Consider the following 18,198-nt stretch of genomic DNA (forward strand, 5'->3'; position numbering starts at 1 on the left):
ATAAATTTAAGACACGTTCGTTCGCTCTTGAATTCACGCTAGACTAAACGAATTTACTTCTACTGAATATATGTCATTTTTTTATACAATGTCCTACAGTTATAATCTGTAGCTGTAAATATTTTCTAAATTTACGATGCAGACTTTGTCGCAATTATTTTTTAAAAACTAATATTAGTTATGCTGGAGGTTTATAAGCGCACATGACGATCGGAGATTTGAACAAATTGAAGCCACTAAATACACCTTTCAAATGGGCCTTATTTTTTTTAAAAGAAAGAAATAATTTTTTGAGTACTTACTTGTATAAGCTAGATTTAATTTTGTTCCTATAATAAATGGTGATTCACAGAAAAAATAAAAATTTTCAGAAATATTTTCTTATAATATATTATGAAAATCATCTATTTTTGCAAAAAAAATCTTGGCATTCTTAGCATACACCGCCTAATTTCGCTTAGCACTAAAAGGGTTAAATGCACAATTTTTCTCTATTTAATGTCAATTATAATATTTTTTGTATGCGCTAAAAAGTTTATGTGTAAGTTTGGTCCAAGGGATTTGAGTGAGATATTTTATTCAAAGCTCTAAAATATGTTGGGAAAATAACTTTTTTTTGAGCCTAGAGAATATTTTTTAAAAGTTATATATTTTTACAAATATAAGAAAAAAAATGCAAACAATAATCTGATATATGGTATATAAATTAAAACTGTTTCGGATTCCAAACTTGTTCAGTCTGCGTATTGTTACACCGGTGTGACCCATTGGGCCAACGATCGACATATTTACATTATTAATGTGAGAGAAAAATCTTAAGATTTCTCTATGGCACCTCTCATTGTAATTCGAACGGTGAACAATCGTTGTGCTCGATGATTGTGCTGTTTTCGCAAGTCTATTCTCACGCAAACAATGTGAAAGAAAAAATAATCAGTATAATAATTGCAGAAGAGTTCCGCAACCTTGAACTTGATAATCAAAATTTTTGATTCATTGTCTCATATAGTTATTTATGGCCGTGAGATTTTTTAGATCACATTTTTCAAAGCGAAGGTTAGTTGGATCACACATATACTACGAATCTATAATTTAAAAACCAGAAATTAGTTATGAGGATAAAAACATATTTTTTAGTAAGGAAATTGACAAACAAGTATGTTTACCTCTCGCTTAAATATTGGGTTTGCTAAAAAAGGGGCACCATAAAATATCAATAAAAGAAATAGTATAAATATCAACGTAGAGGAATAAATACTATATTATGAAAATTAAAATTGTCGTTACTATTATAAATCACATTGTATTTCAGTTTGCCTTTAGGGATACAAATAACACAAAGAGTCACAAAGTCTAATTAATTATATTTTATATAATTTCACGCACCTGATTTCCAAAATAGCTGAAACATACTCAAGAAATATTATCATGGTCATATCATAATATACATATTATATCGATTTATTTAATTACATAACGCAGCATAAAAAATGTTTCTTGTAAAACTAGTTTGGATTTTTATACATAGTATATATAAATAAATAAAACCAGCTTGGACAAAAAATCTTTTTCTCAATGTCAATGTGTTCCTTGATTCCGTATGACAAAATTAAGTATTTTGCGAAAAATAAAGAAACACGCATTTTTTTCATCACCCCCAAAACCAGTGGGTCATTGACTAAGACGTGAAAGATCTGGGTTCAAATCCCATGTGAAATATGTGAATGTTTTTCTTATTTTATTTTATGTTTTGCAGAGCAAAATTATTGATAATTATGTAGTTATAACTACGATCGATTATCACAGATTAGATTTTCCTAAATTTTCCTAATCTCACTGATGAATAATATAGAAAATGATTGTAAACAGTTACATATATTGATTGTGTTTACACTTTTATTACACTTTGGGCTAACATATATCATATTTCAATGAAAGATTCACAATAATTTAATAAAATTTATTTTTTTAAATAATAATTTAAATAATTTTTTTAATAATTTATTTTTTACATATCTTATTAATCATTTTTTTATAATTACACATAACTATAGTTTTCTTGGAATTATATTTATTATCTATTTAATTTTTTTACTTCGTATAATTAAGGTCCAGATGATTGATATTCTTATTAAATAAATTAAAATAGCTATAAATGAGTTCTTTGTCACAAAATATTGCCCTACATAGTAAAATATCATAATATTTAATTATACATACAGAATTTTGTACTTTAACTAAACTGTAATTAAAACCCTACGTATTAAAATGTAATAAGATGAAATATTAAATATCTCTCAACGCGTACACTAATTGCGACAATTCTGGGATTTGTCTTTTTTATAATAATCGTTGCGTGACCATTTAGTTTAAGCAGGTAGAGATTTGGCAACACTGTAATGAGATACATTTGACCGTCGGATTTTGGTACCTATCAATTCCATATATTATTTTATGTAAGTTAAGGCAATAAACGGCCATTATTAACCCCTTGAGGAATATCGCCGTACATGTACGGCAGTTGATCTTTCACTATTTTGAGGTACCCCAGATATTTATAAATTTACACATAATATAATTGTTGTATATTTGCATATATAACTAAAGAAATATTTAAAAAATTATAATTATATAGTATTTTTGTTAATTAAAATGATTGTTAATGATTTCTATAGAAAATAATACAAATTAATTAAAAGTTATGAATTAAATTAACATACAGAGGTTTTAATATTTTCATAAAAACATTTAAAGCCTCTGTAGTGATATAAAAAAAATCCACAAAAGCCGAATAATATATAATAAATAAGTAAAATAAATTAACGAAATTTAATAATAAAAAAAAGTGTTAAAATAAATTAATAAAACATACTAATACAAAAAAGTAGTAAATAAATCAAAGCAATAAAACGTTGAGAATCGCGTTTTTTTTATTATTTACTATAAATGCAATATTAAAAAATAATAAATAAATAACAAAAATAATTATGGAAAATGCGTAAAATTAACTTACTCCTAGGCGTATACTAACAAATTAACAAATGTTTATAAATAACTCACTACTCAAAGGGTTAAGGCATTTGGGTATTCTAGCTCTTTATGACATACGCGCTATTATTGCGCTTTTAACGCGTATATGTGAGAAGTGCTCTTTCACGCTGAATGCGTATATGCACTAAGTGCTTTCTACCTGACCAATTATTCGCTATACTATAATTTGAATACGGGAAAATATAAATAAAATGTTAAATACTAATTAAGACATGTTTTGATAAAGATCTGGTAGCATTGTAATATGTGCTTATATTATATTTGAATGAATACTTAAAATTAGTAAGTTAGTGTTTAAATAATAATTTTATGTTATTCTCTAATATGTAAAACAATGTTCTTTTGTTTAACGCGTTTATCTCAAAAATTAACAATATTCTTTTGATCCTTTGTATCTGTTTCTTATTATATTATTAAGAAAATGTGATTATAAATAGGTATAACGGATAACTTATACCTAAAAAAATATGTGCTACTTGTGTAATAGTGTCACATGTGTACTCAAGATTGGACAAGCTTATGTATATGTTATACTTTATCTGAATAATTGTTTTATATTAAATAAATTGTAGATATTGCGCTGTTTTTATTCATTTTAAAGATCATGATGGTGACAAGTTTAAAAAATATTTAAATTAAATTTAAGCTTTGAAACAAAGTATAAATCCAGGTATTTAACGTTTGATATCCATTATATAATATTAACCTGTTAACTAGTAAAGCTTATACACATTAAAAGTTTGCTTTTAGATTTTTATGCTGCGCTGAACTATTTATGCAATTATCATTTTGGATTTCAAGAGAGCTATCACAAGATAATTTTAAAATATTTCATAGACTACAGGTATTTTATAAATGAAATAGTTTTTGGATGGTTTCACAATTATTATAAAAATATAAAAAAAGTTATGCTTGTTTCAAAGAGAAAATACCATCGCATAGTGTATCACAGTGGTCTAAATTAGGGCCATTGTTGTTTATAATATATTTTAATGATATCATTAATAATATTAAAAAATGTAAGATACATTTGTTTGCAGTGGGTTTTCTCAGTGGAAAAAACAAACACCTTTGTGCATTTAGAAATGTATTATAATTACAAAGAATTTTTTTAGATTTAATATGTATGTTTACATTATATTTGTTTAGTGTATAAACAATTAGCTTTATTAGCAAAATTAATTATTGAATAAAATATAAAAGGTTTAGTTAATTTAATTTCATTGGGAAACGCTGCTCTATTCTAATATGTAATTCTATATGAAAAAATACATTTATATTTTTAAATTCAATTTGTATTCGAGCAATATCGTCATATTGCGTAGTTCACATGATTATCAAGAAATAGAAAAGAAATTATATACATTTATTAGAAGCTATTAATCAAGTTAAAACATAGAAGAAATGAGCCTTCTTAAATATTAATACCAACCAACCTTCATTAAAAGTGTTTTTTACAGTGTAGTAATCGTTATATTATAATATTTTTTACAACTTTATTTCGTATGACTTTTCCGTTCACTTTTTGTTTGGTAAAATTATATTACAAAATTGCTTCGTATTGAAAAAGGTCATTACTCCATAGTATTACGATAGTAGTATTATTGATTTTTTTGTGTATAAAACACAATTTCCTAATGGTGTAAATTAATTGAAATTAATATATAATATGTGTATATATGTATATATAATATTTAAATACATATACAATTTTATGACCCTAAAAACACTTGCAAAGTCAAAGTGTATATTTTCTCAAGGTTGTAGTGTTTAAGTATCAATGACCTAGTCATAAACCGTAAACTTACCTTTGATACATATATATGTATGACTATAATTGTATACATAAATTATTTTATTACACATACATATAAGAATTATGATTTTATTTAGAGAACTCGTACAATTTTTAAGCTTTTATTAATTACTCTAATTAAATTATGTCATAAAATCTACGTATAGAACGCAGTGCGTTCATCAGAGAGCATAGTCTTGAATTGGTATTAAACATATTAAACTTTAAAACTCTTTCATAAATTGCATAGATTGTGGATAACCTTGAATCACTGCAGATCTGGAAAAAATAAAACGAACATGTTGCTATGTAGCTAAACCAGTTATTATAAAAGCATGATTAGATGATACGCAATTTATTCGCAACAACAATAAAAAAAGATCATAAAAAGTCATTAGTAACCAAAACACATACCACTTATTAGTTTATCGTGAATTTTTTATTTTAGTAATGTATAGATACAAATTCAATCTGTATTTGAATTGGCCGCCATTATTATTTGACGTTTGTCGTTGACTAGTGACGTTCAATTTATTGTAATTAAACATGATCATGATTACAATATTATTGATTGTTTATGTATTATAATATTCACATAATTGCAAAATATATATAGAAAAATGTAAATAATACATAATTATCTTTTTTTTTATTGCAATGCATCAGATATTTCGCGCTTTGCACTCATAATTTTGCAATATTATTATTCATACCATTAAAATATATCATTTTTAGTAATATACTATTGTTAATATTGCTTTGATTATAGTTATTAATTATGTTTTTTATTACTTATTTATAATGTTAATATTAATTTTGTATTATTTACATGACATATTCGCCATTTTAAAATCAAACTGAACTATTTTCACGAACAAAAATTGAAATGCATGGCAAAAATAAAAAAAATATTTTTAATTATTATTAATATATTTTTATAGTACATTTTTTATTGTAAAATTACTTTTTGTAAGAATTATTTTGACTGATGGTTAGAATATTTTTTTCTGTCAGTATTTATTACAGTTCATTGGTCAGTATTTATAAAGAATAGCCAGTATTTATATTATATGATCTGTATTTTAACATCAAGGTAAATTTTATGTTGACAGATGGTCAGCATAATAATACATAGTCGAGGTGTTTTAGGGCCAAATTTGTTTGATTGGGCTCGAACATTGTCAGATGTCGCCGCCGCTCTGTCGTTATTCCCGCTTTGTTCGTCGTACTGAATACCTTCACGTCCGTCATACAATTAAATACTTTCGTTCAGAATTACTCAAGGGGTGTTAAATGTTCTGACCAACGCTCGCTTGCATCTAACTTATCCGACAGTTTTGGTGCGGGCGAAATATTTTATTTTTATTCTGACCCAAAGACTAATTAATTTGTAAATTCTAATCAACTCCAGTGCTTATAACGTTTTCATTTTCAAAATGAACGCGTAAATCGAAATTTCTCTCCTCCAGGAGAAGCTGGCGTTTTTGTGTTTACGTGCGACTTTGATTCACATGAAAAGGACCAGGGATACCTTTGTTCGACTGTGTACATCATTTCTTAAATAAATCATAATTAAATGTCTTATGACCGTGTCCGACTGCACGGCTGCCAACGGTATAAGAATGAGCACTTAGCGCACTGTTTATTCAGTCATCTTGGTCATAATAACAGTTATATTGGCCATGTACCAATTAAATCATTACATGGTATTTGTGGCGATTTTGCAAAGTATATATTTATTTTTATAAATATATTACTTATTTTTAAAGTTTAATTATGAAAAGTGTAATTATATTTATATACATTATGGAAAAATGCAATACTTTTATAAATTATTATTTAAAACGAGCTAATTTTAGAATTAAAATACAAACGATTGCGTTATAAATATATACATACATATATACATGTAAAACCTTGAAATGTTTTACTTTTCTTTATATGATTATTTTTTATTATTGAAATTTTTTCCGCTTTTTTTATTATTGTGAATCTCAAATTGCCTACTAATAATGACAACTAATTAATAGCGAAATAATAGTTTAATGTTGCATTTTATTGGTTCATCTTTCGTGCGGGGAAATTTAGTTTTTGCCCCCTTGCACAAAATCGTCGTTGTTTGTTATTGTGGTATATATACCATTGATTATAATCAAATGTAGTAATATGTTTATTGTTGATTTATTTATTACAAATTTAATTATCATGTTAGATTTCCCCAATGTGTCACGATTCTATTGTACTATTTTTGCGCATGGAGTTTTTATTGGCAAAAATATTATATAATATATTTTAAATGAAAAATAATGGGTTGAATTAAACTTTACTTCTAGCATGTGTTTTTTTAATATGATTTTCTTACATAAACGTGCTACGATGACAAAAAGTAGTACGGAACACCTAGCATTATTAATGTTAATATATAATAACAAAAAAGCCACAAATGCCATAAAAAAACAATATATAATTTACATAAAATAGTCTATGACTATTTTTATTATTTATGAACTATTATTACAACTTATAATCGATAAATCTTACTTTGTATGACATATTAAGTCATGCAAAGTGAGATTTATAACTTATTGTTTTTTAAATATTCATCATGATATTTATTCGTGAGATTAGGAAAATCTAGGAAAAACTAATCTGTGATGATTGATCAGAACTATAATTAAGTTAGAATCACTAAATCCGATCTTCTGTACACTATATAAATTGAAAAACTGTAGGTCTAGATTTATACTACTGATCTATATAAAAAAATATGAATTTTGTAGAAAAGCTTCCATTATAAAATATATTACATATTAAAAATAATATCTTATTGAATATACCAAATGCATCAGATAAAATCAACGTGTAATTCTACCACACAAAGTTATCGTATCATTTTTTGCAAAAACTTGTAGTACATGTAATTTACAATTAATAAAACATAGGTCTCTAAACTGCCAGATATTGATTATTGTTACAAACATGTTGACATGTTGTCAATACATTAGACCTACGCCTCCTATATTGTAGCATAGATTCATAATAGTAATAATGTACCGCTAGTCCCAATCTTGGTTGCCTTGTATATTTTTGTTTTTAGTTTTTATGATTGTTTTAAATTTTAATTTGTGATATGTTTGAGTGATGTACAAAACAATGACAGTAATCGACAATATATAAATAATATTGAATCTTTTCATAAACGTGAATATAAATAAAATAAAACCATAAGGAATGAATAGCGTAGTCTGTATGGTTTCTGAGGTTACGGGTTCGAACCCCGACAGTGGCACCGAATTTTTATTTATAAAAATGCTCTATTATTAAAAAATACCGGCGCCAGCTACAGTGACATCTATTGATTATAAATTGTATAGCACATAATAATTTATAATTTATACTATAGGTGTCACCAATTCCCACTTTCAGTCTGTTTGTTAATACTTGTAGGTATTCATTATGTCTGATTGGCTTACTCAATTGGTACAGATTTGCCCGTTGTAACGCATTGGTCAGGTTACAACGGAAGACTAAATAAAAATAAATATCAATAGAAATATTTTTATTACTAACTGCATTACTAATAATTAAGGTAACAGTAAAAATATCACTCTAATTAAAATAGATTTTGTTATATTACTATTAAAAAAATACATTTTACTAAAGCGGCTCTAATTTAACCCAATTTCCCTTTTCAGACTTTAGCAAAACTGCTCTTTTGTCGAATCTGATCGGAGTTTGTGTTTTCGAACAAGGGCTCATTTGGTAGTCTCTAATTAAATAAAATAAACCGAATTTCGCTGACATCATTGCAAACCGCAACCCTAAAATATATACAAAATAAAATACAAACATCCAATCATGAAAATAATATATGATTTGTTTTTACCAATACAGTTCCTTCGGCCCAATCCGAATGGTAAATATAGCTGCGGAGGCCTTCTAGATTTTTCTTCGAGAGCAAACCTCTCTGGGTCAAATACATCTGGGTTTGGATAGTGTTGAGGATCTTGCATCACACCAGCGATAGGAATTACAACTACGTCACCGACGTCGAAGCTCAAATTTGTATCAGGTATTTTGCACTGCTTCGTGCACACGCGATCGACTCTTGATACTGGTGGATACATTCTGAGTGTTTCTTGAAATTAAATAATAAGTTAATAAATTATTTATAGTTAAACTAAGCATTTTTTAATACCTAATAACACTTTTTCAAGAAGAGGTATATTGTTAATCATTTCATAATCACATTTTCCTCCGTTCTTATCTAAAGCTGCCATAATTTCTTCTCTTAGTTTATCTTGTATGTCTCTATTTTCACATAGTAATGAACAGCAGAAACTCAATAATGTACTGGTAGTTTCAAAACCAGCAAATAAAAATAGAATAGCTTGAGCTTTTATGACATCGTCGCTCATAACTGAAAATTATAAAATTAATAATGTAAATATTAGTTTTATATTCGTCGAATCAAATATTAAATTAATAGACAATTTAAAAAAATAATATAAACTCTAATGATATAATTTAGCAACTGTATGAAATACAATTCATATTTATTTAAAATAAGGATGAATGGTAATATTATATTATAGTTTTCCTTATTTATCTCAGAATGTAAACTACGTCACGCTAGTAGAGGTGCTATATTATGTTCAATGTCATCTAACCTTTTATACAATGTTTCAATCACTTCATATTTACCTATTTCTTCATTGTTGTTTAATTCCTTCTGTGCCATATCCAACATTAGCTGCATGAAATCGTTTCTTCTATTAAAATTGAAGTGCTTTATATAAAAGTATAGAAACATGTTAAGATATTCATATCAAATGTATAAACCTATTATCGGTATTTGTTTCTCTCATCATTTTTGTCTTCAATACAACACTTTCAAGGTGTGCTAATGCTTCATTATTAAAAAATCCAGTCGGTATAAATCTCATTGCCGAGGGGCAAAACATGAGACATAAGAAGAATATGATACGTTTCCCGACACTCATATTGGCAAACTTACCCGCAATCTAAAAACACAAGCTTAAAGTACAAATCAATATATTACATTTATATTGAAAATAAAGTATGAAAATACTTTGACGAATTCTGCATTAGGATCTTTTAAAGAAGCACAATCTAAGCCAAAAGCGCAACTTCCGATTACTTCCAATGTATAACGACCGATAAATTCCTTCATTTCAACATCTACTTCACCTTCTGTAAATATACGTTATTTTTAAAACATTTATTAAAAGACATATCTATATTATTGAAAAATAAATAAGAAGAACCAGGCCTATTCTTCAAAAAGGTGCACATTTGTTCACCGCACTCTTGTAAAAATATTTCCATTGCGTGCAATTTTCCAGAACTGAACGCCGGCGTTAAGATTGTTCTTACTTTTTTCCATTCTTCACCCTGTAGATAATAAATCATAATAAATAACTTAAATTATCTACAACATGTTAGTATTTAAACTGTTTAAATTAACCTTTAAGTTAATCAACATCTTCTTAATTGACGGTGGAGCATTTGAATTCAAATTGTTTCTATCGGTGAAATAATCAAAGTCTCTGATCATTATAGTTTTGATAAGATCTGGACATCTAAGTACTAGAAGTGGTCTCCTACCTTCAAAATAACCTATAAATATGTATAAAAGTTATGTATTGACTCATGATTATTATTATATCACGTTGAAAAAACAAACCTCCATATGGCAAACCATCAAAATGGTTATAAATTTGTATGTTGAAATCATGAAATGATATTTTCATGAACACTCTTTGAGCAATGTTGCCTAGAATTATTTTCGGTTTTATGAACGGTATACCTCGGTCTCTGAAGTAACTGTGTGTAGCCGTATAATAATTGTACAGAAGGAATAGTATGCATATTAATATTATTGTTCCAATGTTGCTTGACAGAGTTTGCAATAAATATTCATAGTTTAATAAATCCATTGTGCTCTGAAATATAAATAAAGCAAAATACAAAATTGTAAATATTTCAACATTACTACAAACATTACATCTATTTTTAAATGTTCACCTTTCATTACCTCATATTTTAGTACACATAGATTGTTTATGTAAATAAAACCTGGTGTGTAAAATATGTTTGATATAAGAGGAAAAACTTGTTTAGATCAATAAACATTAGCTTTGTTTATGTTTAAACTAACAATTTTGGTGGTATATAGTGTATATATTTATAAATATGACGATGGGTATACGCTGTATATTTTGCTTAATATTGAACAATTTATACAAATAGTAGATTTCTCGAATCTATCTTTTCTAAGGGCAGTTACGAGATGCACGCACATAATAATGTCCTGATTGTGTAATTGCACAATAGTTCATGAAATACATTTATAAAATAAGAACCAGATTACTGCGAATAGTCAGTGTTTTAATTAAATAGAATATTATGTGTTGTGAGCACTTTGACGTGCAAAGTAGAAAGATTTTAATTATGAAATATTTTTAAATTACCACCGTTACCTGGCTAATGCGATTATTCAGGGCGGAAATAGACTATTTGTTATTGTCCAATAAAACTCTTTGTCGTTGAAATGAAAATTGGTAAGATTGGCATTTCTGTAATGTGGATCTGTGGCGAAGATATTTCACCATCGAATGTAGCATTAACGACTATTTTAAAGTTTTGGATACCCGATTTATCACCCTTTCTTGGATCGGTGTTTTGTACATTTAAACGGATCAGGAAACGATGAATTTTTAAGTAAAACGTTGAAAATATATAATAAAAAATGTACCTGATTGCTAAATTGTCAAAAGTCGACACCGCTGGAATTTGATAATTAGATAAGCGATTGCCCTATTTATTTATGTAGTCAAAAGAACTGCAACTCATCCCTAAAATATATTGTAATAACAACACGATGATTCAGTGTTTTGTATCATTTCCGTTCAAGGCCATTGAATATTCGCAGCAGAAAAAAACCAAACTCAAACTCAACGCACAATAATTTACAAAAAAATACTGTTGAATTGTACTTTTATCTAATGTACAAAGTCGTCATATTACTATTTACTATGCGCGTTTAAATATATACATATACAATAGGTTATGTTCTAATAATAAAACCAATTGGATAATTGAATCGGAGTATCACAACTCTCGTTCCATCCTAGCATTTTTTGCATAAGTTCATCTACACTCTACAATATTTACAATAGATGAAATATTAATTGTGAAATTACACTGACCGTTATTACAGTAGCTACTTATTAATTCAATACATCAGTATCATAAACAAAACTGTTGCATCAGCTAGCATCTGGTATAGAACCAAACTAAACGAACGACACAGACACACTGAACCAAACAAAGCCAAACAAAGTGACTTCTTTTCCGTTCGTTAACTCGAGAAATGACAACTTTTTTTCTGTTATCGTTGAATAAATTCATAAAATTATACGTATTTAATTTTTTCCTCTGCATTAAATTGTAATCTAGAAACAATAAAATTTGAACTAATTATACGTGTAACAAGTCTTTGGCATTTACGTATTAATTAAAAACACTGACGTAATAAATTACATGTCTCATCATCATCATCGTCAAGTAATAATTATTGTTTAAGAAGAGATAGATAACCTTCATTACAAAAATACAAGTTAAAGCCTAATAATTATTTTTATTCTTTGATTGAATTGGTTTATACATCTATATGATTATATACAGTGGCGTAGCTAGAGTATGTGCCACCCAGGGCGATCCTTAAAATTGCCGCCCCCCCCCCCATACATTTTTTGCAGGGTCATAAAATCAGCATTTCTTAAAATAATAAATTGGTCATTATTAAGCTCTTGTTATTGGAGGATTTATATTTGTTTTAGTGCATTCAGGGTTAAGAACCACACTAGACAATCCCATCGCGAATATGCCGCCCCCAAGCAAGTGCCGCCCGGGGCGGCCCCCCCCCCTCCGCCCCCCCCCCATGGCTACGCCACTGATTATATAGTCTGTTTTATCAGCTTATATTATATATGAATAGACAGACAGCATTTTATAAGTTGCAGTTTATTCATCGAAAAAAAATATAATTATGACAAAATTACACCGACAAATAAACAAACGCAGCAAAGAAAACATAAAAGACAAATCAGTATAGGTTAATGTATTCTTTAGAAATGAATTAGCGAATTGTAAAATAATAAGTAATTTTTATTTCTTTCACACTAAAGTTTTTTTTTTATTATCTTTCAATTTCTTCTAATAAACTTTGAGTAAAAGTTATTAATATGTGTGTAGCGGTTTCTCAAAGAGGTATAGACAGACTCTATGGTATCTTTCAAGCAAAAAGAGAAAAACGGCGGTTTATGCAAAGGTCCAAGTTGAAGGCCTCTTGATGTTCGGGTGTGAATGTTCAAGTATGTGTCAGACGGGGAAATGATTCATGCTGGCGAGGATCCCAGTATTTATATTAATGGCCCCTCCATGGTGAATTGTAAGGTCTGCCCCTTTTAAGTGGAACGAGAAATTTAATAATAAAAGGGTGGCGAATTACTTTGAAATAAATTGATATTGGCTTATAAGGTAGATTAGAAACGATTGCGCGCTATATCAATTCTCAGTGCAATAAATAAGTTAATAAGTGGACTCTCACGGTGTTTCATTTTAAGCGAAGAAACTATTTTTTCTTTAGCGATTAAAACGTTTTTATCGTAAAGCAAACTGACTTACTTTAAATTTGATGATTTTTAAAATTGTGTTTCAGTTGATGAACCAGTCATTTTTTTTATAATTTTAATATTACTCTTTGGTCCATTAATTATTAAGATGTTCTTATTTTTATTAATTTTTGTTCTGAGCTACGTGTCAGGTGGTTTATTATTGTTAAGCAAAGTTATTGTTTGGACTTGTTTCAACCGCCTGCACAATTTTTATAATTGAATAGGTCATTCGAACGACTATTTTGAACAAGCGAAAAGAAAAACTAATGCGTTTCGAAAGTAAGGCACAACAATGAAAGAGGGATGCCAGTAAAATAATTGTCTACATAGCTCATTAAATGGGAAGTTTTATTTTGTCCTCCCCTTTTTCGATGGTATCTTTTCAACTAATTGCCGTTGGCCGCTAGAGCAGATTAGGCCGTTTCGATGGCAATCCCGAATGCACGCGCTTTATTTTTTTCAATGTGAAGAATACTTTAATCTTTTCAGATTTATGGCGAGTACTTCAAAACCTAATCTGTTAAAAGGGTTTCTACGGTTGTGTCCCATTTTAACGAAGAAACATATTTTACGCTTTTTATGATTTACCAACATGAGTTAATCCCTCCAGTTGTAAATAGAAAAGTAGTTCAATTGATGATCCCGACATTTTAATGCATATTTTTATTATTTATAAAAATGAAATAAAATATAAGAGAAATAATAACAGCTCTAATAAATGTTTTTAGAAAAAATTAATCCTTTTTTAATTATTTTTATCATATACATTTTAGAAAAAATATAGGAGGATATGAGACTGTGATTGGAACAATTGTTTTATTTTCACAGTTTGCAAAAAGAGTAAAAAGTGTTTATTTAAATAGCCATCCTATAATAATAAGTATTATTTTAAATCATATTATTATTTATATGTATCTTATTTTTTAATAGTATTTATATTTTGATAGTAAACTGTAAAATTTTTAAATAATTGTAAAAACTAAATCAATGTATATTCTGTAATACTTTTTAACACTACATTTTAAGCATTATTATTACATAAGACAAATAAAAGACAATTCAATTTGTTACCACCCTTGAATCGTTGCATTAGCTAAACGTGTCGAGTGTAAGAAAGTGTCTAGCACCGCCCTTATTTCAAAAATCAAGAATTACCATTAGAATCTTCCATTATATACTTCCGACTTTTTTTATTTTAGTTTAATTTTAAATTTTCCGTTGTAAGCTGGCAGGCATAAGCCCAATGTGTTACAGCGAGTGAGTCAATCATACATAATAATTACCTGCAGGTAAGTATTAACACCAGACTGAAAGACTGTGGGTCGATGACATCTACATAATTAATTATAAATGATTATGTATATTTTAATTTATAATCAATTTGTATCTGGGCCTGAGTTTTAATAAAAGCGCATTTTTATAAATAAAAATTCGAGTCTGCTGCTGTGGCTCGAACCCGTAGTTACTGGGTTACCAGTCTAGATGTTACAGAATACGCTATTCCGAGACTAAAATGGCCGGGGAAGCAGTCGCCTTTCATTTCACGTCAAATCTGCTCCAGCTACGAGCCCTGGAATTCAGAGTTCAACCCGATCTTTGAAGACGACTGGATTATACAAGGAAGGACAAAAAAGGACAACATATTTGAGGAAGAATATACTCCTCAAAGGAGGACTTTTGGTCATCTTAGTGATGGTGTAGATACTGAGTTTAGATGGCGCACCTTCTAAGCTCAGAACATTAGATTTTTATGTATCATACAGTTGTGCAATATATCTCATGTGAACGAGTCTTAGAACTTAGATAGATAGATAGATTACATCTCCAAGAAAATAATATAAATAATTTGTGAGAAATTAAACATTTTTAATGTCCAATGCTTAAAAAAAATTAAATTTGCAACAAGATTACGCTGGAATCATTAAATCTTTCTCAAGGAAGATGTACCAAGAAACAATTTAAGAACCACTAATAGTGTAATGCCACTAATTTAAAGCAAGATTGGCAAAGATACGATTTGCAGGTCGTTGACCACGACTCAGCATAAAATAAAGTGCAATCAAAACTAAGTATATCAACAAAAAATGCACCGTTCTATCATTCACATGTGTCTGTATTTGCAATGACGATCGATAAAAATTGATATCTAATCTTCCTTTACTATTTCGCATTATAAAAAGCAACGATGCGTGTATTTCACGCATATTAAGCATATCATCAATAAGAATACGTAGTATTTTTTCATATAAACCCAAAATACTCATCATACATAGTCAATATAGTAGTCTCAGCGTTTTGTATCTAAATGGAATTACATTGCAAAATTTAAACAAAGATGCACTTGAAATAAAATGGACATACATGCATGTACTATATTTTTTTGCTGACGCAAATAATCTCTTTATAAATAGTTCTGTAAACGCTTCTACTGATTTAAAAAAAATCGAATTTCTTAATACATTATGGTCTGTAAATAGTATTGCAAATAAACGCGCGTCACTAGTTCTCCAAACATTGACGATTATATACATTTATGAATAAATATTACGATTTACTGTATCGTATATCTTTTTTTACTAACGGAAATAACACATTAAACATTTAAAGAAGAGCTTAGTTTTAAACACATATATTTAATAATCAAATAAGTTTAAAACATACACAAACAGAGAATACTGTTAAATTTATTTATTACAAAACATCTTAATATGTTTAACTTGCAAACATTGATAGCGAAAATGATTTTAAGAGGGGATGAAAATGTTATTCCTATCGGAACTAAATTTAAGAATAAGAAAAATAAGGTATTTGTGACTTGCTCATAATAAGTATTTTTACGCCGGCGTTATACAAGCACGAGTGCCGATCATATATTTGGGAGGATTAGAAGCGCAGAGGAATCCATATAAGTGTCGGCAAAGTCGATATAATGTGCCTAGCAGGTACTCGAATTACAATTGCCCAGTGAGAACGTTGCTAAATATCCAAAATGGTTCACACATTCACCAGTTAAAGCATACACTATCTAAAGAAAGTATATAAGAAATGAAGCATTGTAAACTTTAACTAAAACTCTTGGTTAGTGCATACTTTGCTTAATCATTGTATACTTGATCGAAATTTAACATTTTTACTGTTACATAAGTATACAAATACAGTTTTTTACTTTGATATTTTGTTCGAATTCTGATGGACGTGTCTAATGGAATAACTACCACTGATGATTTATTGTAGTTTCATTGGCCATAAAACCATTAGTATTTTTATATTATGCATTGTAAAAATACAGGTAATTTTTTAATTGCTTAAATACCTCGAAACTTGTTTATATTAGTTAGCATGATTTTGCATTAAAATATTCAAAATATATAATTTGTTATAATGAATAAAGAAGATTATCTAAACTATAAAAATGTTAATAATATATTATTAAGTTATTGTCAGTATTTTATAAATGTTTTTAAATACTTAATAACATCTACTTTACAATAATAAAATGATATTATTAATATTAATTTATCAAAAAGGTTAGATTTTTATAAACTTGATTACAGCTCCTTTGAAATTTTTTGATTCTTTCCGATATTGCGAACACAACATTTTGAAACTAAAATTAAATAAACAAACTAAAATTAAACAATCATTTGCGAATGATACATGACACATTAATACTGTTGAAGTATATTTAATTGCTAAAGTACATTGTTATTTGTTATGTTATTTTCAACTTTAAAGATTAGAAATTAGTCGGCGCTTATTTATACCGTTACATGAACATGCATCGGTTCGGTGACTATTGTGCAAACTAAATTGCATACAGCGAAAATATAAAACTAAACCGGTCATCATATGCATTTATACATCAAATTTTCTAGGTTATGTTTGTATGTATTTTAACACCATATGCATATATGTATAATATATTATAATAACCGGCGCAATAAGCCGGTCGTCATATGCATTTATACATCAAAATTTCTAGGTTATGTTTGTATGTATTTTAACATCATATGCATATATGTATAATATATTATAATAGTATTCATTATATATGCATAACTCACTTTTAAGTCGAACATTTTTAAGATAAGTCCAGCAGTCAAAATAAAATATTAGAACACATGGCAACACCGGCTAAGATACTCGCCGAAAAAAAGAGACGTCTTCCGCAAACAACGGTCCGAACGGAGAACGTCGAGAGAACTGTTCATTCCATATTGATCCGTTTACGCGGCAGCTTTCCGCAAACTCCGCAATGCTCAAAACGTAACCTAAATTATATAATATGTAAAAAAAAGTAATGGATTGAATTTTCGGTGTTGCCATATAAAATTTATTTTAGAACGACGTAATATTTTTGAGAAATATATAATCAACTTATTAGCATGATAAAAAATAAATATTATCTGTGAAAAATAATGGTTTGCTGTTGGCATATAAAAACGTTATCTATATGCAGACTGAAAAGACAGCAAACAATATATACATATACATATATAGTATATACATCTGCTTTGCTTATCTACTGTTGTATGTTTATGTAACACACATAATTTTTTCAAAAAGTTTCCGAACTCCTAAAATCCCGCGGCAATGCAATGTCAGTTATGATTAATGATATATACATACACATATGTATATACAGGCCAA

At 28.1% G+C, this 18,198-nt stretch overlaps 1 protein-coding gene across 4 annotated transcripts; it reads right to left on the minus strand.

Moving 5' to 3' along the window:
* Positions 1-8,390: 8,390 nt before the first annotated feature.
* On the minus strand, positions 8,391-17,844 carry LOC148233254 (cytochrome P450 9e2-like). 4 transcript variants are annotated; one of them, XM_088189183.1, is made up of 11 exons: positions 12,079-12,189; positions 10,905-10,945; positions 10,554-10,812; positions 10,335-10,486; positions 10,135-10,261; positions 9,939-10,060; positions 9,689-9,870; positions 9,551-9,618; positions 9,045-9,266; positions 8,733-8,984; positions 8,391-8,667 (listed from the first exon to the last, which is right to left on the minus strand). In XM_088189183.1, the coding sequence occupies exons 3-11, from the start codon at positions 10,804-10,806 to the stop codon at positions 8,504-8,506; spliced, it is 1,542 nt and encodes a 513-aa protein (XP_088045309.1). In that variant the 5' UTR covers positions 10,807-10,812; positions 10,905-10,945; positions 12,079-12,189; the 3' UTR covers positions 8,391-8,503. The 4 variants fall into 4 exon arrangements, with proteins under 4 accessions (XP_088045309.1, XP_088045308.1, XP_088045306.1 ...); XM_088189182.1 differs by lacking the exon at positions 10,905-10,945 and adding an exon at positions 11,625-11,724; XM_088189180.1 differs by lacking the exons at positions 10,905-10,945; positions 12,079-12,189 and adding an exon at positions 17,613-17,844.
* Positions 17,845-18,198: the final 354 nt, after the last annotated feature.

This window comes from Plectrocnemia conspersa, unplaced genomic scaffold (assembly GCF_051122295.1).
Source record: "Plectrocnemia conspersa isolate PC_06_02 unplaced genomic scaffold, ASM5112229v1 ptg000008l, whole genome shotgun sequence".
NCBI lineage: Eukaryota > Metazoa > Arthropoda > Insecta > Trichoptera > Polycentropodidae > Plectrocnemia > Plectrocnemia conspersa.